The sequence below is a fragment of the Coregonus clupeaformis genome, chromosome 5, assembly GCF_020615455.1.
Source record: "Coregonus clupeaformis isolate EN_2021a chromosome 5, ASM2061545v1, whole genome shotgun sequence".
In the NCBI taxonomy this organism is placed as follows: domain Eukaryota; kingdom Metazoa; phylum Chordata; class Actinopteri; order Salmoniformes; family Salmonidae; genus Coregonus; species Coregonus clupeaformis.
In genome coordinates, this window is record NC_059196.1 from 21042365 (window position 1) to 21066236 (window position 23872).

Here is a 23872-nt window from a genome sequence, read left to right on the forward strand (position 1 = left end):
TCACTTACTCCCACTCCCACAAATATACTCTCTCACACACACACACAATTCTACACACCCCACTCTTGTATATGCAGCCTGCCTTTGAAGCATCTCTTTTAGTAGCTTATTCCATTTCAGTTCTTCATGTGCCATCTAAATGTGTGCATAGCCTAGTCATGTTAACATGACTAATCAAATCAAATCAAATGAAATTTTATTGGTCACATGCGCCGAATACAACAGGTGCAGACATTACAGTGAAATGCTTACTTACAGCCCTTAACCAACAGTGCATTTATTTTTAACAAAGAAAGTAAAAATAAAACAACAACAAAAAAAAGTGTTGAGAAAAAAAGAGCAGAAGTAAAATAAAATAACAGTAGAGAGGCTATATATACAGGGGGGTACCGGTGCAGAGTCAATGTGCGGGGGCACCGGCTAGTGTCACGATCGTCGTAGGAAGTAGACCAAGGCGCAGCGTGATGAACGAACATGTTTATTTATCATTAGCGATAAACACGGACAGTAAACAAAAACAACAAACGACTCGTAACGTCCTAGGTAACATAGACCAAACTGGAACAAGAACCCACAAACACAAAGGGAAAAACAGACAGTTTAAATATGGCTCCCAATCAGAGACAACCAGCCACAGCTGACACTCGTTGCCTCTGATTGGGAGTCACTCAGGCCAACATAGAAATAAACAAACTAGAAAGAACCCACCCTGGCTCAACATATAGAGTCCCAGAGCCAGGGTGTTACAGTACCCCCCCCTAAAGGCGCGGACTGCGACCGCGCCTCAACTAGAGCAAAACAGGGGAGGGCTGGGTGGGCATTCCTCCTCGGCGGCGGTTCTGGCTCCGGCCTTGCCCACCACCCTCCAATAAACCCCCCATAGCGCCCCTGGTCCGGTCTGGCCCCGCTGGCTGGAGCCGAACTGGACGTAGCAGGAACGGTTAGCTTCAGCTCCGTAGTGGAGCAGTTGACCTGTACCTTACCAGGCACCAGTGACCCAGGCACGGGTTGTGCTGGACTGACGACGCGCACCCCTGGCTTGGTGCGTGGAGCCGGAACGGGCCGGACCGGGCTGACGACTCGCACCCCTGGCTTGGTGCGTGGAGTAGGAACGGGCCGAACCGGGCTGACGACTCGCACCCCTGGCTTGGTGCGTGGAGTAGGAACGGGCCGGACCGGGCTGACGATGCGCACCCCTGGCTTGGTGCGTGGAGTAGGAACGGGCCGGACCGGGCTGACGATGCGCACACCGTAGGCTTGGTGCGTGGAGTAGGAACAGGCCGGACCGGGCTGGCGACGCACACCGTAGGCTTGGTGCGAGGAGCAGGGACAGGCCGGACCGGGCTGGCGACGCACACCGTAGGCTTGGTGCGTGGAGCAGGGACAGGCCGGACCGGGCTGGCGACGCACACCGTAGGCTTGGTGCGAGGAGTAGGGACAGGCCGGACCGGGCTGACGATGCGCACCGTAGGCTTGGTGCGAGGAGCAGGGACAGGCCGGACCGGGCTGGCGACGCACACCGTAGGCCTGGTGCGTGGAGCAGGGACAGGCCGGACCGGGCTGGCGACGCACACCGTAGGCTTGGTGCGTGGAGCAGGGACAGGCCGGACCGGGCTGGCGACGCACACCGTAGGCTTGGTGCGAGGAGCAGGGACAGGCCGGGCCGGGCTGTGGAGACGGATAGGAGACCTGGAGTGAAGAGCTGCCACAACCCGTCCTGGCTGAATGCCTACCTTCACACACTCTGTGTGAGGCATCAGCACAGGACGTACAGGGCTGTGTACCCGTACTGGCCTAACAGCACGTGACACTGGCGCAGGATATCCGGGACCGAGGAGAGGCACTGGAGGCCACGAGCGCTGAGCCGGCACACTCCGTCCTGGCTGCATGCCCACCTTCGCACAACACGTGCGGGGTGCTCGCACAGGACGTACCGGACTATGCCGGACCACTCGTGGCCCAGTACGCAGCTCCGCATATCCCGGAACCTGACCAGTCTCATGCTGCCATGCCTGAGTACGGGGAGTTGGCTCTGCTCTCCATCCAGGCTCCGCCAACCTGCCTTCTGGCCCCCCAAACCCGGTGGCCTCCTCTCCAAATCGCCCTGTGGCAGCCTCCTGCTGCCCAGCCGCCCATGCCGTGTGCCCCCCCCCCCAACATTTTTGGGGTTGCCTCTCGTCCGTCCGACGATGACACTGCTGACGCCGCTGCTCCTCTCTCGCCAGGGCCTTAATCCTAGCCCATGGCCCTTTGCCCCCGAGCATGTCCTCCCAGGACCACGATTTGCCCACCTGGGCCATCGCCAACCTCTCCATCTCCTTCCCCGGCGCTTCCTCCCATGTCCAGTCTGCCTGCTCCTGGACACGCTGCTTGGTCCTTGTAGGGTGGGTTCTTCTGTCACGATCGTTGTAGGAAGTAGACCAAGGCACAGCGTGATGAACTAACATGTTTATTTATCATTAGCGATAAACACGGACAGTAAACAAAAACAACAAACGACTCGTAACGTCCTAGGTAACATAGACCAACTGGAACAAGAACCCACAAACACAAAGGGAAAAACAGACGGTTTAAATATGGCTCCCAATCAGAGACAACCAGCCACAGCTGACACTCGTTGCCTCTGATTGGGAGTCACTCAGGCCAACATAGAAATAAACAAACTAGAAAGAACACACCCTGGCTCAACATATAGAGTCCCAGAGCCAGGGTGTTACAGCTAGTTGAGGTAGTTGAAGTAATATGTACATGTGGGTAGAGTTAAAGTGACTATGCATAAATAATTAACAGAGTAGCAGCAGCGTAAAAAGGATGGGGTGGGGGGGCAGTGCAAATAGTCCGGGTAGCCATGATTAGCTGTTCAGGAGTCTTATGGCTTGGGGGTAGAAGCTGTTGAGAAGTCTTTTGGACCTAGACTTGGCACTCCGGTACCGCTTGCCGTGCGGTAGCAGAGAGAACAGTCTATGACTAGGGTGGCTGGAGTCTTTGACAATTTTGAGGGCCTTCCTCTGACTAGCTAGCTAAACAATGTTGTTTGTTATCAAACTAAAACATTGTGGCTGGCGAGTATTTAAAAACGGCCCGCGACATGCGCACAAATCCGTGGCAGAAAGAAAAATATAGCTCTGTTAATATTGGGCATAACTTTTACATGATTTTGGCTAGAGGCACACAGTCTTCAGCAATGTTAATGCGCAAGCATTGACTGTAACTGTGTTCCGTGTTGTGTCCTGTGCTTAAAAAGGTCAGTTACGGAAATAAGTCCTCTTAAAAGTTTCCGTGTGGGGAAGAAATGGAGACGCGATTAACGGCGTTAAAAAAAATGTACGCTGATTAACATGTCGTGCATAAACGCGATATCAACTCGCTAACTTTGACAGCCCTAATTTAAAGACACCTTATTTGCTTTAAACCAGTCGTCTAATTTGTTTTTATTACAAATTCATTTTAACGATCAATTTCTCACCATCTTTATCAGACAGAAAGATGTTGGTGTCATCAGCAAACAATATAAATGTACACAATCAAAATTGTCATTAACATAAAAAAAAGAGCAATGGGCCAAGGATCAAACGTTGAGGAACTCCACAGGGCACGTTCTTGAACTCCAAAACTGTGTTGTTCCACTAAACAAACTGTTTCCTATTAACTAAGTAGCTCCTTAACCAGTCGAGGTCTGTATTTCGAAGGCCATAAGTTTGTCATTTATGCAACAACAAAAAATGGTGGTCAATGGTATCAAAGGCTTTTGAAAGGTCAATACTTACTTACTTACTTACTTACTTACTTACTTCCCTGTGTGTGTTTATCTGTGAGTGACTCAGCCAGTGGGAAGAGTCTGGGAGTGTAGCTGGTCTTGTGTTGAGTTGGAGCGCATCTGCTTTGCTGACACTCTCTGTGCAGATAGACTCTCTCTTTCAGTAATTGGCCCAAAGTCAGATGAGTAATGGCCCTTGACCACAGCAGTCATAACTCCCTGACCTTCAGAGCTGTACAGTCACCACAGTAAGCAGTATAGTATCCCCACTGAGACAGACAGGACCAGGCATTACTCATGTCCACCATCCCATCATAATAGCATGCGGTTTTGTGTGTCTTATAAAATGTATACAGTGCATTCAGATGGTATAGGGGCGGCAGGTAGCTTAGTGGTTAAGAGCGTTGTGCCAGTAACCGAAAGGTCGCTGGTTCTAATCCCTGAGTCGACTAGGTGAAAAATCTGTCGATGTGCCCTTGAGCAAGGCACTTAACCCTAATTGCTCCTGTAAGTCACTCTGGATAAGAGCGTCTGCTAAATGACATAAATGTAATGTAAATGTATTCATACCCCTTGACTTATTTCACATTTTGTTGTGTTCTCACGCATCTACACAAAATACCCCATAATGACAAAGTGAAAAGAAAGTGAAAACAAATGTATTGAAAATAAAATACAGAAATATCTAATATCTAAGGCAGTGAACATCAATCTTCAAGTTTTTCCACAGATTTTCAATGGGATTGAAGTCTGGGCTTTGGCTGGGCCACTCAAGGACTTTCACATTCTTGTTCTAAAACCATTCCAGAAGAGCTTTGGCTGTATTGCATTATCCTGTTGGAACGAAAATCTTTGCCCCCAGTCTAAGGTCGTTTTCACTCTGAAGCAGGTTCTCCTCAAAGATTTGCCTGTATATGGCTCCATTCATTGTTCTCTCTATCCTTACCAGTCTCCACCACCATGCTTCATGGTAGGGATGGCGTTAGACGGGTGATGAGATGTGCCTGGTTTTCTCCAGACATAGCGCTTTGCATTCAGGCCAAATAGTTACATTTTTGTTTCATCAGACAACAGAATCTTTTGCCTTATGATCTCAGTCTTTCACATGCCTTTTTTGCAAACTCCAGGCATGCTGTTATGTGCCTTTTTCTCAGGAGTGGCTTCTGTCTAGCCACTCTCCCATAAAGCCCAGATTGGGGAACTGCTGTAGAGACTGTTGTCCTTCTGGCAGATTCTCCCATCTCAGCCAAGTGTGGGGAGTGTGGTGAAAGGAGTCAGGCGCAGGAGGGTAATCACCGAATACAGAGTTTATTCCTTTGTTGACACACAAATGCGCTCCAATAGCGATCAACGAAACAGGCACAGGGGAAACAAACATCCCTGGCAATTACACTGTAACGGAATCCAATAATACATAGGCACAGGGGGGAAATCTACCCTGGCAACACAATGTTATGAGTAGCTCCACCGAGCTCATACTCTCACAATTAACAATCACCCACAAGGACAAGGGGGCAGAGGGAACACTTATACACAGACTAATTAGGGGATTAGAACCAGGTGTGTGTGATTGACAAGACAATTGTGATGATGATTGGGGCGGCAGTGGTTAGTACTCCAGTGACGACGAACGCCGAAGCCTGCCCGAACAAGGAGGGGAGGCAGCCTCGGCCGAAGTCGTGACACCAAGGAACTCTGTAGTTCTGTCAGAGTGGTCATTGGGTTCCTGTTCACCTCCCTGACCAAGGTCATTCTTGCCCGGTTTCTCAGTTTGGTCGGACGGCCAGCTCTAGGCAGAGTCTGGGTAGTTCCATAGTTTTTCCATTTCCCAATCATGGAGACCATTCTGCCCTTGTAAACTTTCAACACTCTAGAAATTGTTTTATACCCTTCCCCAGATATATGCCTCATCACAATTCTATCTCGGAGATCTACAGACAGTTCCTTGGACTTCATTGTATAGTTTCTGTTCTGACATGCACTGTCAACTGTGGGACCTTCTATAGACAGGTGTGTTTCTTTCTAAATCATGTCCAAACAATTGAATTGGCCACAGGTGGAAATTGGATGCACCTGTGCTCAATTTGGAGTGTCATAGCAAAGGGTTGTGAATACTTAAGTAAATCAGAAATTTCTGTATTTCATTTTTTATACATTTGCAAAAATGTGAAAAAACATGTTTTCACTTTGTCATTATGGGGAATTATGTGTGAGAAAAAAACAATTGAATCAATTTTGAATTCTGGCTTCAACACAACAAAATGTGGAATAAATCAAGGGTTATGAATACTTTCTGAACACACTGTAGCAGGCTGGTAACAAAAGTATTCGGCTTAGAGGACTCTCTCTCTTTCTCTCTCACCCCCCCCCCTTCTCTTCAGGATCCTGGTGAATGTGAGTGGAGCGCCCGTCCTGTGGCGTGTTGGAGAGGATGGCTTCCAGCGTTCCTCCTTGGTGGAGGGGACCATCATGTGGTTCCAGCAGGCCTCAGATGGACTGGTGGTCTCTGACCACTCCCTCCCCCTGGGACACAACTACTTCCTCAGTAAGTAGGAAGTACTTCCACAACTACAATAATACTGCAAAAACAACAACAATATAGAGTCAGGGAGGTGGGGGGTTAGGCGGGGTGGGAAATGCAAAAACGCAAAAACTAAAGCAGTAAGCACCAGTGACTCGGTCAATAAAAAAGTGGTCAGATGAAGCAGATGCTAAGCTACAGGATGGTTTTGCTAGCACAGACTGGAATATGTTCCGGGATTCTTCCGATGGCATTGAGGAGTACACCACATCAGACACTGGCTTCATCAATAAGTGCATCGATGACGTCGTCCCCACAGTGACTGTACGTATATACCCCAACCAGAAGCCATGGATTACAGGCAACATCCGCACTGAGCTAAAGGGTAGAGCTGCCGCTTTCAAAGAGCGGGACTCTAACCCGGAAGCTTATAAGAAATCCCACTATGCCCTCCGACGAACCATCAAACAGGCAAAGCGTCAATAAAGGACTAAGATCGTACTACACCAGCGCCGACGCTCGTCAGATGTGGCAGGGCTTGCAAACTATTACAGACTACAAAGGGAAGCACAGCTGCGAGCTGCCCAGTGACACAAGCCTACCAGATGAGCTAAATTACTTCTATGCTCTCTTCGAGGCAAGTAACACTGAAACATGCATGAGAGCATCAGCTGTTCCGTATGACTGTGTGATCACGCTCTCCGTAGCCGATGTGAGTAAGACCTTTAAACATGTCAACATTCACAAGGCCGCAGGGCCAGACGGATTACCAGGACGTGTACTCTGAGCATGCGCTGACCAACTGGCAAGTGTCTTCACTGACATTTTCAATCTCTCCCTGTCTGAGTCTGTAATACCAACATGTTTCAAGAAGACCCATGTATCTCAGTTGGTAGAGCATGGCGTTTGCAACGCCAGGGTTGTGGGTTCGATTCCCACGGGGGTCCAGTATGAAAATGTATGCACTCACTAACTGTAAATCGCTCTGGATGTAAAATGTAAAATGTAAGACCACCATAGTCCCTATGCCCAAGAACACTAAGGTAACCTGCCTAAATGACTACCGACCCGTAGCACTCACGTCTGTAGCCTTGAAGTGCTTTGAAAGGCAGGTCATGGCTCACATCAGCACCATTATCCCAGAAACCCTAGACCCACTCCAATTTGCATATCGCCCCAACAGATCAACAGATGATGCAATCTCTATTGCGCTCTACACTGCCCTTTCACACCTGGGCAAAATGAACACCTATGTGAGAATACTATTCATTCACTACAGCTCAGCGTTCAACACCATAGTGCCCTCAAAGCTCATCACTGAGCTAAGGTCCCTGGGACTAAACACCTCCCTCTGCAACTGGATCCTGGACTTCCTGAAGGGCCGCCCCCAGGTGGTAAGGGTAGGTAACAACACATCCGCTACGCTGATCCTCAACACGGGGGGCCCCTCAGGGGTGCGTGCTCAGTCCCCTCCTGTACTCCCTGTTCATTCATGATTGCATGGCCAGGCACGACTCCAACACCATCATTATGTTTGACGATGACACAACAGTGGTAGGCCTGATCACCGACAACGACGAGAGAGCCTATAGGGAGGAGGTCAGAGACCTGGCTGTGTGGTGCCAGGACAACAACCTCTCCCTCAACGTGATCAAGACAAAGGAGATGATTGTGGACTACAGGAAAAAGAAAAGGACTGAGCACGCCCCCATTCTCATCGATGGGGCTGTAGTGGAACAGGTTGAGAGCTTCAAGTTCCTTGGTGTCCACATCACCAACAAACTAACATGGTCCAAGCACACCAACACAGGTTATAGGTTATAGGTTGAGAGCTTTTGTGAAAGAGCACAGTTAGAAAGATATGGCATATAGAAGCAAACCGGATGGACATCATGAAAATGATCGGAGAGGTTGAGAGTAGAGGAAGTTCAGGAGTAAAAACAAACAAAATATAATTATTAAAATTGATTGTGTCCATAAAATGTATATAGTATGTATAAGCTGGAAGTAGAGGCCTAAGCATTGTTGTTCACTAGTTTACTCCAATTAGGGAAGGGGTGGTGGGGTTGGAAAGTAATAAAGGGAAATATATTTTAAAAAAGGATATGCATATACAGTGAGGGAAAAAAGTATTTGATCCCCTGCTGATTTTGTACGTTTGCCCACTGACAAAGAAATGATCTGTCTATAATTTTAATGGTAGGTTTATTTGAACAGTGAGAGACAGAATAACAACAAAAAAATCCAGAAAAACACATGTCAAATATCTTATAAATTGATTTGCATTTTAATGAGGGAAATAAGTAAAAACACGACTCTGCAAAACATGACTTAGTACTTGGTGGCAAAACCCTTGTTGGCAATCACAGAGGTCAGATGTTTCTTGTAGTTGGCCACCAGGTTTGCACACATCTCAGGAGGGATTTTGTCCCACTCCTCTTTGCAGATCTTCTCCAAGTCATTAAGGTTTCGAGGCTGACGTTTGGCAACTCGAACCTTCAGCTCCCTCTACAGATTTTCTATGGGATTAAGGTCTGGAGACTGGCTAGGCCACTCCAGGACCTTAATGTGCTTCTTCTTGAGGCAACTCCTTTGTTGCCTTGGCCATGTGTTTTGGGTCATTGTCATGCTGGAATACCCATCCACGACCCATTTTCAATGCCCTGGCTGAGGGAAGGAGGTTCTCACCCAAGATTTGACGGTACATGGCCCCGTCCATCGTCCTTTTGATGCGGTGAAGTTGTCCTGTCCCCTTAGCAGAAAAACACCCCCAAAGCATAATGTTTCCACCTCCATCTTTGACGGTTGGGATGTTGTTCTTGGGGTCATAGGCAGCACACCTGGGAGCCAGAAATCTTTCTGATTGAGAGGGGATCAAATACTTATTTCCCTCATTAAAATGCAAATCAATTTATAACATTTTTGACATGCGTTTTTTAGGATTTTTTTGTTGTTATTCTGTCTCTCACTGTTCAAATAAACCTACCATTAAAATTATAGACTGATCATTTATTTGTCAGTGGGCAAACATACAAAATCAGCAGGGGATCAAATACTTTTTGTATATCTCTCACTGTATATGTATGTACAGTTGAAGTCAGAAGTTTACATCACACCTTTGCCAAATACATTTAAACTCAGTTTTTCAGAATTCCTGACATTTAATCCTAGTAAAAATTCCCTGTCTTAGGTCAGTTAGGATCACCATTTTATTTTAAGAATGTGAATTGTCAGAATAATAGTAAAGAGAATGATTTATTTCAGCTTTTATTTCTTTCATCACATTCCCATTGGGTCAAAAGTTTACCCACACTCAATTAGTGTTTGGTAGCACTGCCTTTAAATTGTTTAACTGGGGTCAATTGTTTCGGGTAGCCTTCCACAAGCTTCCCACAATAAGTTGGGTGAATTTTGGCCCATTCCTCCTGACAGAGCTGGTGTAAATGAGTCAGGTTTGTAGGCCTCCTTGCTTGCAAACGCTTTTTCAGTTCTGCCCACACATTTTCAATAGGATTGAGGTCAGGGCTTTGTGATGGCCACTCCAATACCTTGACTTTGTTGTCCTTAAGCCATTTTGCCACAACTTTGGAAGTATGCTTGGGGTCATTGTCCATTTGGAAGACCCATTTGCGACCAAGCTTTAACTTCCTGACTGATGTCTTGAGATTTTGCTTCAATATATCCACATAATTTTCCTTCCTCATGATGCCATCTATTTTGTGAAGTGCACCAGTCCCTCCTGCAGCAAAGCACCCCCACAGCATGATGCTGCCACCCCCGTGCTTCACGGTTGGGATGGTGTTCTTCAGCTTGCAAGCTGTCCCCTTTTTTCCTCCAAACATAACGATGGTCATTATGGCCAAACAGTTATATTTTTGTTTCATCAGACAAGAGGACATTTCTCCAAAAAGTACGATGTGCAGTTGCAAACCGTAGTCTGGCTTTTTTATGGCGGTTTTGGAGCAGTGGCTTCTTCCTTGCTGAGCGGCCTTTCAGGTTATGTCGATATAGGACTTGTTTTACTGTGGATATAGATACTTTTGTACCTGTTTCCTCCAGCATCTTCACAAGGTCCTTTGCTGTTGTTCTGGGATTGATTTGCTTTTTTCGCACCAAAGTACGTTCATCTCTCGGAGACAGAACGCGTCTCCTTCCTGAGCGGTATGACGGCTGTGTGGTCCCATGGTGTTTATACTTGCGTACTATTGTTTGTACAGATGAACGTGGTACCTTCAAGTGGAAATTGCTCCCAAGGATGAACCAGACTTGTGGAGGTCTACAATTATTTTTCTGTGGTCTTGGCTGATTTCTTTTGATTTTCCCATGATGTCAAGTAAAGAGGCACTGAGTTTGAAGGTAGGCCTTGAAATACAGCCACAGGTACACCTCCAATTGACTCAAATATTGTCAATTAGCCTATCAGAAGCTTCTAAAGTCATGACATCATTTTCTGGAATTATCCAAGCTGTTTAAAGGCACAGTCAACTTATTGTATGTATACTTCTGACCCACTGGAATTGTGATACAGTGAATTATAAGTGAAATAATCTGTCTGTAAACAATTGTTGGAAAAATTACTTGTGTCATGCACAAAGTAGATGTCCTAACCGACTTGCCAAAACTATAGTTTGTTAACAAGAAATTTGTGGAGTGGTTGAAAAACGAGTTTTAATGACTACAACCTAAGTGTATGTAAACTTCCGACTTCAACTGTATATGTATTTATATGTATGTATGTGTTTATGTATGTATGTATGTATGTATGTATGTATGTATGTATGTATGTATGTATGTATGTATGTATGTATGTATGTATGTACAGTGGGGAGAAAAAGTATTTGATACACTTCCGATTTTGCAGGTTTTCCTACTTACAAAGCATGTAGAGGTCTGTAATTTTTATCATAGGTACACTTCAACTGTGAGAGACGGAATCTAAAACAAAAATTCAGAAAATCACATTGTGCCGGTCTACAATTTTATCCCTGATGTCCTTACACAGCTCTCTGGTCTTGGCCAGAGGTTGGAGTCTGTTTGATTGAGTGCGTGGACCGGTGTCTTTTATACAGGTAACGAGTTCAAACAGGTGCAGTTAATACAGGTAATGAGTGGAGAACAGGAGGGCTTCTTAAATAAAAACTAACAGGTCTGTGAGAGCCGGAATTCTTACTGGTTGGTAGGTGATCAAATACTTATGTCATGCAATAAAATGCAAATTAATTACTTAAAAATTATACAATGTGATTTTCTGGATTTTTGTTTTAGATTCCGTCTCTCACAGTTGAAGTGTACCTATGATAAAAATTACAGACCTCTACATGCTTTGTAAGTAGGGAAACCTGCAAAATCGGCAGTGTATCAAATATTTGTTCTCCCCACTGTGTGTGTGTGTATATATATATATATATATATATATACTGCTCAAAAAAATAAAGGGAACACTAAAATAACACATCCTAGATCTGAATGAATGAAATAATCTTATTAAATGCTTTTTTCTTTACATAGTTGAATGTGCTGACAACAAAATCACACAAAAATTATCAATGGAAATCAAATTGATCAACCCATGGAGGTCTGGATTTGGAGTCACCCTCAAAATTAAAGTGGAAAACCACACTACAGGCTGATCCAACTTTGATATAATGTCCTTAAAACAAGTCAAAATGAGGCTCAGTAGTGTGTGTGGCCTCCACGTGCCTGTATGACCTCCCTACAACGTCTGGGCATGCTCCTGATGAGGTGGCGAATGGTCTCCTGAGCGATCTCCTCCCAGACCTGGACTAAAGCATCCGCCAACTCCTGGACAGTCTGTGGTGCAACGTGGCATTGGTGGATGGAGCGAGACATGATGTCCCAGATGTGCTCAATTGGATTCAGGTCTGGGGAATGGGCGGGCCAGTCCATAGCATCAATGCCTTCCTCTTGCAGGAACTGCTGACACACTCCAGCCACATGAGGTCTAGCATTGTCTTGCATTAGGAGGAACCCAGGGCCAACCGCACCAGCATATGGTCTCACAAGGGGGTCTGAGGATCTCATCTCGGTACCTAATGGCAGTCAGGCTACCTCTGGCGAGCACATGGAGGGCTGTGCGGCCCCCAAATAAATGCCACCCCACACCATGACTGACCCACCGCCAAACCGGTCATGCTGGAGGATGTTGCAGGCAGCAGAACGTTCTCCACGGCGTCTCCAGACTCTGTCACGTCTGTCACGTGCTCAGTGTGAACCTGCTTTCATCTGTGAAGAGCACAGGGCGCCAGTGGCAAATTTGCCAATCTTGGTGTTCTCTGGCAAATGCCAAACGTCCTGCACGGTGTTGGGCTGTAAGCACAACCCCCACCTGTGGACGTCGGGCCCTCATACCACCCTCATGGAGTCTGTTTCTGACCGTTTGAGCAGACACATGCACATTTGTGGCCTGCTGGAGGTCATTTTGCAGGGCTCTGGCAGTGCTCCTCCTGCTCCTCCTTGCACAAAGGCGTAGGAAGCAGTCCTGCTGCTGGGTTGTTGCCCTCCTAAGGCCTCCTCCACGTCTCCTGATGTACTGGCCTGTCTCCTGGTAGCGCCTCCATGCTCTGGACACTACGCTGACAGACACAGCAAACCTTCTTGCCACAGCTCGCATTGATGTGCCATCCTGGATGAGCTGCACTACCTGAGCCACTTGTGTGGGTTGTAGACTCCATCTCATGCTACCACTAGAGTGAAAGCACCGCCAGCATTCAGAAGTGACCAAAACATCAGCCAGGAAGCATAGGAACTGAGAAGTGGTCTGTGGTTACCACCTGCAAAACCAGTCCTTTGTTGGGGGTGTCTTGCTAATTGCCTATAATTTCCACCTGTTGTCTATTCCATTTGCACAACAGCATGTGAAATGTATTGTCAATCAGTGTTGCTTCCTAAGTGGACAGTTTGATTTCACAGAAGTGTGATTGACTTGGAGTTACTTTGTGTTGTTTAAGTGTTCCCTTAATTTTTTTGAGCAGTGTATATATATATTTGCGAGAGAAAAAAACATATGGGGGATTGGAAGTGATGCAGACCATTACATTGATGGAAGTTACAATCTATCTGCAATATTAAAGCTTATCTATCCCCTAAAAAAAAAAGACTAAAAAAAATATTCACACCAAGACAGTCGTGAAGAGGGCATTTCCCCTAAGGAGACTGTAAAGATTTGGCATGGGTCCTCAGATCCTCAAAAGGTTCTACAGCTGCACCATCGAGAGCATCCTGACTGGTTGCATCACTGCCTTGTATGGCAACTGCTCGGCCTCCGACCGCAAGACACTACAGAGGGTAGTGTGTACGGCCCAGTACATCACTGGGGCCAAGCTTCCTGCCATTTAGGACCTCTATACCAGGCGGTGTCAGAGGAAGGCCCTAGAAATTGTCAAAGACTCCAGCCACCCTAGCCATAGACTGTTCTCTCTGCTACCTCACAGCAAGCGGTACCGGAGCGCCAAGTCTAGGTCCAAGAGGCTTCTAAACAGCTTCTACCCCCAAGCCATAAGACTAATCAAATGGCTACCCAGACTATTTGCATTGCCCCCCCCCCCCCACCCCTGTTTTACGCTGCTGCTACTCTCTGTTTATTATCTATGCATAGTCACTTTAATAACTCTACCTACATGTACATATTACCACAATTATCTCGACTAACCGGTGCCCCCGCGCATTGACTCGGTACCAGTACCCCCTGTATATAGCCTCGCTATTGTTATTTCTACTGCTGCTCTTTAATTAGTTGTTACTTTTATTTCGTATTATTTTATGTTGTATTTCTGTGTGATTTTTTTGGTATTCTTTCTTAAAAATGTATTGTTGGTTAAGGGCTTGTAAGTAAGCCTGTGACAAATAAAATAATTGTTTTATTTGATTTGATTTCAAACATGGTTTCCGGATGGGGAGGGAGGATGCGGGTGGATGGATGGGGACTGAGGGGGTGGTGAACGGGTTGGGGTTATCTTTGTATGCATTTGTTTGATTGTTTTTTAACCTCTACCCCCCTCACATGGAGGAAGGAACTTTCTCCTGTTCTCTCCGCCTGTCCATCTTGTGGGAAACCTAGACACATGTAGCAAGCACTTGTATACCTGTCACTGGTGCATATGTTTTTGGTTAGAGATTACAATCTCCTAAGAAATGAATCCAGTAGCACATCTAATGATATAGTGCATAAGACACAACTACTTCCTCAGTAAGGCCCCTCCTCAATCTCACTTTGCTTACTTACATTATCCTGTTTGTTCCTATGTGGAACAGAAGATTTTCCCCCACCTCAATACAACTGTTAAAAACCATTTGGAGGAATATAGGTTACTTTATTCTGTCTGTCCATTTGGTGGTAAATATATAGGTGCTATGGCGCTATCACTTCCATACTTCCAAACCTGTTATTGGTGCCAACTGTATTTTGGCTTAGAGATGGCTATCTTCAACTCCAAGGGAATGGATCTTTGCATAGCACATATAGTGATAAAAGTGCATATTATGCATATTTATATTTAGAGGATACTTGTAGTTTATTGGTATAAGGTACATCAAAGTCAGAGACATATGCCCCTGATCAAACAAGCCCATTGGGGAATTGGATAGAATGGTATTCCATCATGTTTTCAATACTAACATTCACATTCTCTGCAGTGTTCTGAGTTGTCTGGATCAGTAATTTGCATGAAATGTAAATCAAGAACGCAATATCCATAAATTCCATAAACAGTATGATAATGTCTCATTTGTATGGGGCTGGCGCACATAAACACTTGGCTCTGGAATTCAGTTTTGTTATTTTTCTGCATATTTTATCGTTAAGTCTTTCTATTTTCAATGAGAAATGTTACAGTAACGTACGTCTGAAGGTTCGGTGGATTCCAGCAGGTGTGGAGTCATAATTGGTGTCCTTCCCTTTAGTGAATTGTCTACTTGACCCCTGTGCGTGGTCTCCATACCAACACTGTTGTGTTAGGTCTCAGCCTATCTGTCCACTGACCTTAAGCTGGCTGGAGACACTCCACCTGAGATCCTGCAGCTCTGTCTGAGGAGATGGTGTTTGTGGGGGGCAAGATCAAGAGAGATCGGGGGAGAAGGTGGAGTGAGAGGAGACAGGAAAGGGATAGGGGAAATACAGAGGGGGGAGAGGGGGAGTGAGAGATGGGAGAGAGGAGAGGAAGGGGAGAGAGAATTAAAGAGAGAGAGAGAAAAGGAGAGAGAAAGAGCGAGAGTTGTTTTTCTGTCATCGTGTTTGGTTGTTTACCACTCAAAGACTCTGGATAATAAATTAGTCACGTCCGTGAGAGCAAGGCTGCTGTGGAGCTGTGTGTGTGTGCTTGTGTGCATCTCACATAATCTGTCTCACATGCAAAAACATGCAGTACACACACACACGTGCACTCACATTCCCACTCGTGCACGCATGTGCCGCATGTTCGTACATGTGAGACAGATAGTGTGAATGAAATAATGATGGTGGCATACAGAGTGGACAAAAAATATGTATATATACATGATTCAACTCACAATTGTAAGGCAACCAGCTGCAATAGGATTGTGAATTTGCTCAGCAGAAATGTTGTTGAGTAAACTCACAACAAAACGTTTGTGTGTGATAATTTTGTTGAGCAAACTCACAATCCTATTGCAGTTGGTTGCCTTACAATTGTACGTTGAATCTTTTTTTTTACAGTGTGTGTCTTTTTTAAATGCAATGCTGCATTTAGGCAGGCCGCCCAATTCTTACTCGTATGCACACACACTCACTCACACTTACGCTGCGTTTAGACAGGCAGCCCGATACTAATATTTTATTCACTAATTGGTCTTTTGACCAATCAGTTCAGCTCTGAAAAAGATCTGATGTGAAAAGATCTGATGTGATTGGTCAAAAGACCAATTAGTGAAAAAAAGTTAAGTATTGGACTGCCTGTCTAAACGCAGCGTAAGTGTGTGTGAGTGTGTGTACATGCGAGTGCTGCATCAGAGAGCAGTGACTTTGCATTTGTGAGCTTGTGTTGTGAGGAACAGACGTTATTGGGCTGACCTAACCAGAAAATGGTGAGGTGTTAGGGGACCAGCTTTTACAGACTCCTGATTGGCTGCAGGGCTTTGCTGTGGCATTGACTCGTCCTGGCTGTGCTCGCGCCTCATTGGCTCATAGCAGGTCCATAATAACGGCTGTTAATCTTCACTTTGAGGCTATTTTAAAATGGATGCTTCTGGTAGCAGTCTGCTGTGTGTCACAGAACAATAACTCATCTATTTTGGTTTTGAGTCATATTTGCTCGCATGGCCTTTTCTTCTCCATTTCTCTAATAGTTGGTCACCGGGAAATACATTTCTCTTTTGCAGTGGAAGCTAGAGGTGTCTTATCTAGGTAATGATCCATATGCAACCCCTCCCTAGAACATTTGTCAAACACAAGGTGTTCTGGTCAATGTTACGCACAATGATGTTAAGATGGCAAACTTCTGTAGAACCGAACAAGTTTGACCATACTTCTCTCTGCACCTGATCTTAACACAATGCCTCTGTCCCTTAGTCCTTGTTGACCTCCCCTAACTTTCTCTCTAGTTAAATTGGCAATATTCAATATTGCTCACATTTATTCCGTTTTTTCATACTTATCAAGGTGAATCAGCTAGGACCTTAGGATAGAATAAATGTTTTTTGATTGATCTTGTTTTCTCTCTCCCGTTATAGGTGTACTGCGCGTGGGAGCCCCCAGTGGCTCAGAGGTCACCCTGCGTCTCAATCTGACAGTGAAGGCCAGCAGCTGTGTGGAGCCTGGCAGCCGCTTCAGCGACCCACAATGCTCTGGGAAGGGGAAGTGCATCACCCAGCCCTCTGTGGTAAGAGGTCAGGGGTCAGATATGTGATGTCACCTGTCCTTGCGTCGGTGAATCAATCCCTTGTCTTTGGGCTTGATCCTGTGAACAATATTTTAAGGCTTAACATGTCACTTTCAATATTCAGAAAACAGATTTTCCCCTCAATATACTGGAAGGTAATTGCTGTAATTCAGCAGAATATTGTAAGATTGCGACACTATTGTCTTGATGATACACTATGCGGTAACATAGCAACAGGAGACTGAGAGGAGAAAAAGATAAGCAAGACAGAATAAAGACCATGCCTTATTGCCATGGGAACAGAGAAAGGCATAAATGTATTGTGGGATGGAGACAGAGTTCTTAATAATAAAGTCCTGCATCCCTACTGCTCCCTGGGGCTCCCTAGGTCCCTAGGGGCATTACTGTTAGCAGACTGATCACTGCTGCAGAGAGAAAATAAAAGAAAGGAAGGGAGAGGAGGGGAGAGAGGAGACGTGTGCTAGACTGAGGGCCTGCTAACTCTTTCCCTCCCCAGTAACCAGAACCATCCCAGTGATAGACAAAGTGTTGAGCATTATGCTCAGAATGTTCCACAATGTTATCTGACCACTCAGTCTCATCAGTTTTTCTTCTCATCACATGAACCCCTCGGTATCTCTAATCACTTGTCACATATAGGGCCATGAGTTTATCCTGGTCAGGTCATGTGGTTGGGAGAAACTCCTGGCTCTAGTTTTGGTACCTTTAGTCAGTATGTGACAGTGACCCCGTGACCCCTCTGACCTCCAGAGCACCTTCTTCTGTGAGTGTGAGAATGGTTACTCTGGAATCTTCTGTGAGGAGTTTGATGCCTGCCACCTCAGGCCCTGCCAGAACTACGCCATCTGTAGTGACCTGAGGCAGGGCGACGAGGGACGCAACTTCACTTGTATCTGCCCTCCAGGTAACTACTGTGTGTGCGTGTGTGTGTCTGTGTGTACATGCGTATGTGCGTGCATCACAGGAGGCTGCTGAGGGGAGAACGGCTCATAATAATGGCCGGAATGGAGCAAATGGAATGGCATCAAACACCTGCAAGCCATGTGTTTGATGTATTTGATACCATTCCACTAATTTCGCTCCAGTCATTACCACGAGCCCGTCCTCCCCAATTAACGTGCCACCAACCTCCTGTGGTGTACATGCGTATGTGCGTGCATGCCTGTGTGTGTGTGAGTGTCTCCAAATGAAATAGGGAATGCAGAGAAGAATACACCCTTTCAACTTGTCAATTAGATATATTTGGGGCCCAGACCAGTGAGGGCAGCTCCGATCCACCTGAGAGGTTCATTACCTTGTTATAGAAGCAGAGGCTGGAGCTGTTGTTGATGGCCAGTCACATCTTATTAGAGAAGGGTGATTACAGGACTGTGGTGGTATGTCTGCCTGCCTGACAGACTGAGGGCAGTGGGTTCTCACAGGCTCATCCAGAGCACTGTGGAGGCAGCACTACATGATTCATGTTAATTGGCTGGATGGGTAGCAAGGTTGGAGGTATCTGGCTAGATGCAGGACTTGTTGACTTGTTCTTGGAAGAGTGAGTGTTCTGTTTTGAATTGACCTGATGAGTTAATGAAGATAGACAGTCATGGGGAAGTGTGAGACATAGGGTGGCCTGTGTGTGTGTGTTTGTGTGTGATGCATGCATGCGTGCGTGCATGTGTTTTTCTGTGTGTGTGTGTGTGCTTGTTATAGAGGTAGTTGGATGGTTTGCATGTCAGTGCGTAAGAGTTGCGGGTGTATATTTTGCCTTCTGTGTGTGTTCAGGTTTAATGCTATGTGACACCGTGTTTCGTCTGTGTGCTCCAGGGTTCGAGGGTGATCTTTGCCAGTTGCAGGTGGACCACTGCCTGTCTCAGCCCTGCAGGAACGGGGCTACCTGCTCCAGCAGCCTGGCCGGACCCAGGTGCTACTGCCCTGAGGGTAGGTACTTTATCAGAACTCTGCCCTGTGGTTAGTAGGTACCCCAGTACCAATAGCACAGCAATGCTCTGAGTGCAGAACATCTCTTGCCATAACATAAAATGCACAGATCCACAGCAAGGCACAATAGCAAGGATGTTCTGCACAATACCACGTTGTTAATCAGTTTTATTTTCTGAGCTTCATTAGCTGGTTGTGTGTGTTGGACTGTCCTGGTTCCCTGGTCTAGGCGTGCATCTGGTGTTCTTGTGTGCATGTGTGGTGTGTACGTGCGTGTGAGTCTGAATGTGTGTGTGAGGCTATCCTAGTTCCGCTGCCGTTCGTTTCTGTGTCTGCTCAGTGTTTATCTGTGCCAGACCGTTGCTTAATTTAAACCTTCCTCCACTACTCTAATTAGTTCTCCTGGCCCTAACAACCCGCTCTCAGCCCCACATGGGAAATCTACGCTAGCCCGCTAAAACTAAATTCTGACAAACACAGCACTCCTAAATAAGGGCATGCCAATCCACGCTTTTTATATATAGACACACGCGCACACACACACACACACACAAACACACACAGACACTCCCATGCAAAACCATCCCGGAATAATCCTCTTCGAACACATCAATAAAACAACAGAGGTATGAATGTACAACCTGGTCCAGAAAATATGATACATTGCAGGTACAATTCCCTGCGGTCACTGAGTTCTGATCCACAGTCCTGCTAACAACGCAAACCGGATTAGATTATTAATCTTACACTGTTGGACGAACGCCGACCAGAATTTTTAATCCATCCACAGCAGTTTTTTTCCTTTGGTTGTTTTCACAAAGAGATGGTGGTTGTGGTGCAACAATGGGGGCGGAAACTGCTTCATCATTTTGTAATTAGTGCGACAAGGAGTGTGTGTGTGTGTGTGTGTGAGAGAGAGAGAGAGAGCACATCTACATATTTAACAGGCTCGTTAGGTAATCCTGCCGTTTGAAGCCTTTCTACTGGGTTTCAAGGCAATTAGCCAATCACATTCTCCAGTGAGCATGTGACTGCAGGTGACTGCAGGTCAACACAATCAGCCAGTGGAGGGTGATGAGGAGGCACCTTGCCTCACCTCTACCTCTGTTTATACACAAACACACTGGGAGTGGGAGCAGACGGCTCCCCACTGCAGACCAGGCTGTAGACTCCAAGCTGCAGACTCCTGTCCACCTGATTCCCATCCAGTTGTGAGAGACTGAGCAGGAGAGACGTAAAGAATGTGTTAGGGTACACAGTTGTTGTTGTTTTCTTGTTGCTGTTTTCTTGCAGGTGAATGTGAGCACAGAAGTATATCAGAGTTGTATTCTACAAAGCAGGATTATGGAGTTAGCCAGCTAACTTGGCTAAACATTATTTTTATTTTGTAGAAAGATAAGCTTGAAATGGGCATGGTCTAATTGATTTAACAAACGAATAGACATATCTAAGTTTAGCTTTTTTAATTAACTATAAAATCAATGGTTATTTCTGGTTGCTTATCAAAGTTATCTGGTTAACTCATTGATCCTGCTTTGTAGCATACCCCTCAATACTAGGTACAGAGAAGTTTTGAAATGCTAAAGTTGGAGTTGACGGACCTGGAATTATGGTGTATGGCATTTTCTTGTATAACACACAGCAGAAGCAGTGTCTTCCATGAGGAAAAGACACACTGTTGTACTGTTGTTCATTTACCTCTAGACTGTTTCCTTTTGGACTAGACTGTCTCTCTTCTTTATTTGGAGAAGAAGTGACAAGTATCTTTACTCTAGCTCCTCTCTTTTAACTATCACTGTCTCTAAAGACACATGCAGTGAAGAGCTTTAATGATAATTTGGTTTCTTTTTAAAGCATTCTCCCAATGTGCGCAGTCACGCACAAACGAACACCGCACACACACACACACACACACACACACACACACACACACACACACAGAGAAACCTATTTCTGTCAGCTGTTCCCAGTGAGGTATCACTGCCTACCCACACACTCATAAATCAAACCAAGTTTATTTAGCACAGATCCTCTCGGCGGAAGTTATCACGCTGTGCATAAAATAAAGTGATGGATGACAGCAGATGACAACAATAGCAGAGGCAATCATAGCAGAATCACGGCTTATGATCACCAAATGCCAATGCTGAAGACAAATAGCAGGTGAGCAGGTGTATAGTATTAGTTTGACAGCAGAGCAGTATCATAAACATGACACAAGTCTGGTTATTACGTGTCATGTCCATTCATGACCACTCATGTCAGATGACATACTGCCTATGAGCCCTGGCCAAAAGTAGCGCACTTTATAGGAAATCAACAAGATCTTACGGTTTTACCAATTTGACTTCAGATTCTGACTTTTATCTACGTTTCTCCAAATGTCACATTTCGAAAAATAAGGCTCGGGATAGGGTTAAAACATTAAGTTTAGGCATTCATTACGAATGGTTAAGTTGAGGGTTAAGTGTCTACCACTGGGATTGAACGCGCAATCGGATTCAGAGTCATGGGATTGCGCCCATCAGGACATGGACAGACATCCAATTTCAAAGTAAATCTTGAGCGATCTGCTTTAGGGAATATGTGTACCATTTCAGACACAGCCAGAGTCTCTAGAGGAGGTTGCTCCCAGCAGTCCTCCTAGCTCTGTGTCTGTCCTCTGAGGTCTCTCTCTCTCAGCTCTAGGACTGCCACTGTCTCCAGTGAGGAACAGGAGGGGTGGGGGCGCTATATTTAACTCGCTCTATTGGCAAGCAGAAGCTCTGCAAACGCTGCCTCCTTTCATATCAGAGCTCCCCTGGGAATCTGGTTAAGTGTGTAGGCTAGGTAAAGTGGGTGTGGTGGTGGGGAGAGGGGGTTCTTGTGTATGCATGCATGTTTGCGAGTGTGTCTTTACCATGTCTGCTGACCCATACCCCCTGTGTCATAATGAATTATGAGCTTGGTCTTGGGGAGAGTTGTCAGCATGATCGAGAGAGAGAGAGAGAGAGAGAGAGAGAGAGAGAGAGAGAGAGAGAGAGAGAGAGAGAGAGAGAGAGAGAGGAGAGAGAGAGAGAGAGAGGAGAGAGAGAGAGAGAGAGAGAGAGAGAGAGAGAGAGAGAGAGAGAGAGAGAGAGAGAGAGAGAGAGAGAGAGAGAGAGAGAGAGAGAGAGAGAGAGAGAGAGAGAGAGAGAGAGAGAGAGAGAGAGAGAGAGAGAGAGAGAGAGAGAGAGAGAGAGAGAGAGAGAGAGAGAGAGAGAGAGAGAGAGAGAGAGAGAGAGAGAGAGAGAGAGAGAGAGAGAGAGAGAGAGAGAGAGAGAGAGAGAGAGAGAGAGAGAGAGAGAGAGAGAGAGAGAGAGAGAGAGAGAGAGAGAGAGAGAGAGAGAGAGAGAGAGAGAGGTATATGGGGTCCTGATGCTAAGACACCCAGCCAATCTCCCTGACAACACTGCCCAAGGCAAACACACACATACACAGCAGACTTAGCTTTCTACAGCGATAAAGGAACAGAGCTCGATTTTCCTCCCTTCTATCTTCACATCCTCCTTTTTGGCACCGTTACCTCTCTCTTTTCTTTACCTCTTGTCATGTCTCATTTTCTACTACATCTGAGATTATGTGTGGTTGTGTGTATATATGTGTGTGTGCACGTCTCCACTCAACAAGATCTCGCTGCCTCACTTCAGTAAACAACATTTGTCCGGGGGGATAAACGTAAAAACTAGAAAATTAAGTTTAATCATTAATTAAAGTTGAGGTTTGGGATAGGGTTAAAACATAAAATAATAAGAATGAGTGCCTAGCAATGGGATTGAACCCACGATCCTCTGAGCTGTAGAGCGCGGTTCAAAGGTCATGAACAGTCAAAATCACGTTTTTCATGAAATTTGATGATATTTGGATGAAACCAAATCAAAGTATGATGCCCAAAGTATGAAAAATGACTGTTGCTTTTACATTGATACATTTTGATCACACAGTAACTGGTCCCCTCCCCCATGTTAAAGACTTGGATTCAGGAGGTGTAATGTAGACGCAGGGAGTCAGGAAGCAAGTGCAGTTAATGAGTTTAATGACGAAGAACATTGACCGATACAAAACAAGAAAAGCGTCTAAACATGGAAACATAAACAATATTGCCTGGTGGGTGATAACAACGCTATATAAAGGGGAAGTAATCAGGGAGGTGATGAAGTCCAGGTGTGCCTAATGAGGCGCAGGTGTGCGTAATGAAGGTTGCCAGGTGTGCGTAAGGATGGGTTGCCAGGACCAGTGGTTAGTGGAACGGCGACGTCGAGTGCCGGAGAGGGGGAGCGGGAGTGGACGTGACAGGAGGCGGGATTATTAAGGGAATAGGGTGATCCTAACTCTCATTTTAATACACCAATGGTAACATGATATTCTCTTACCTAATTTAAATAAGTACCGCCTTGTAACCAACATCGGAGAAGGCGTGTTTGCAGAGGGACGTGGTTTATATAGCTACTCTACTGATGCCAACATTTGACTATGTGGTGTCAGCAAATACAGTATAATTACAATTTTACACTATTCATCTATGGCAAAGATACTTCCAGTATATGTCTCCCCTTTCATCTGTGTCTGGTGTTAGCTAGTTACTGGCTAGCTAGGTCTTCAGCCAGCATGGAACAAAAGAGGGGGAAGGGTCGTTCAAAACTCTGACGCAGCTGTCACACTAAAAAGTAAAGGTTCCTGGAGAATCCTTTAGGGGTTCTTCAAATTGAAACTGTGGAGGAACCCCTATAAGTTCTTCAAAGAACTCTTTAAAAGGGTTCTTCAAATAACCCCTTTTAA

General features: G+C 45.7%; 1 protein-coding gene across 1 annotated transcript in view; it reads left to right on the forward strand.

Moving 5' to 3' along the window:
- Positions 1–23872, forward strand: part of LOC121564682 (delta and Notch-like epidermal growth factor-related receptor) — an 82537-nt gene that overhangs the window by 45932 nt on the left and 12733 nt on the right. Inside the window, exons 4-7 of the mRNA XM_041875851.1 lie at positions 6139–6302; positions 16983–17131; positions 17903–18056; positions 18962–19075. Of these exons, the coding sequence (XP_041731785.1) occupies positions 6139–6302; positions 16983–17131; positions 17903–18056; positions 18962–19075 (581 nt within the window). The remainder of the gene's footprint in view (positions 1–6138; positions 6303–16982; positions 17132–17902; positions 18057–18961; positions 19076–23872) is intronic.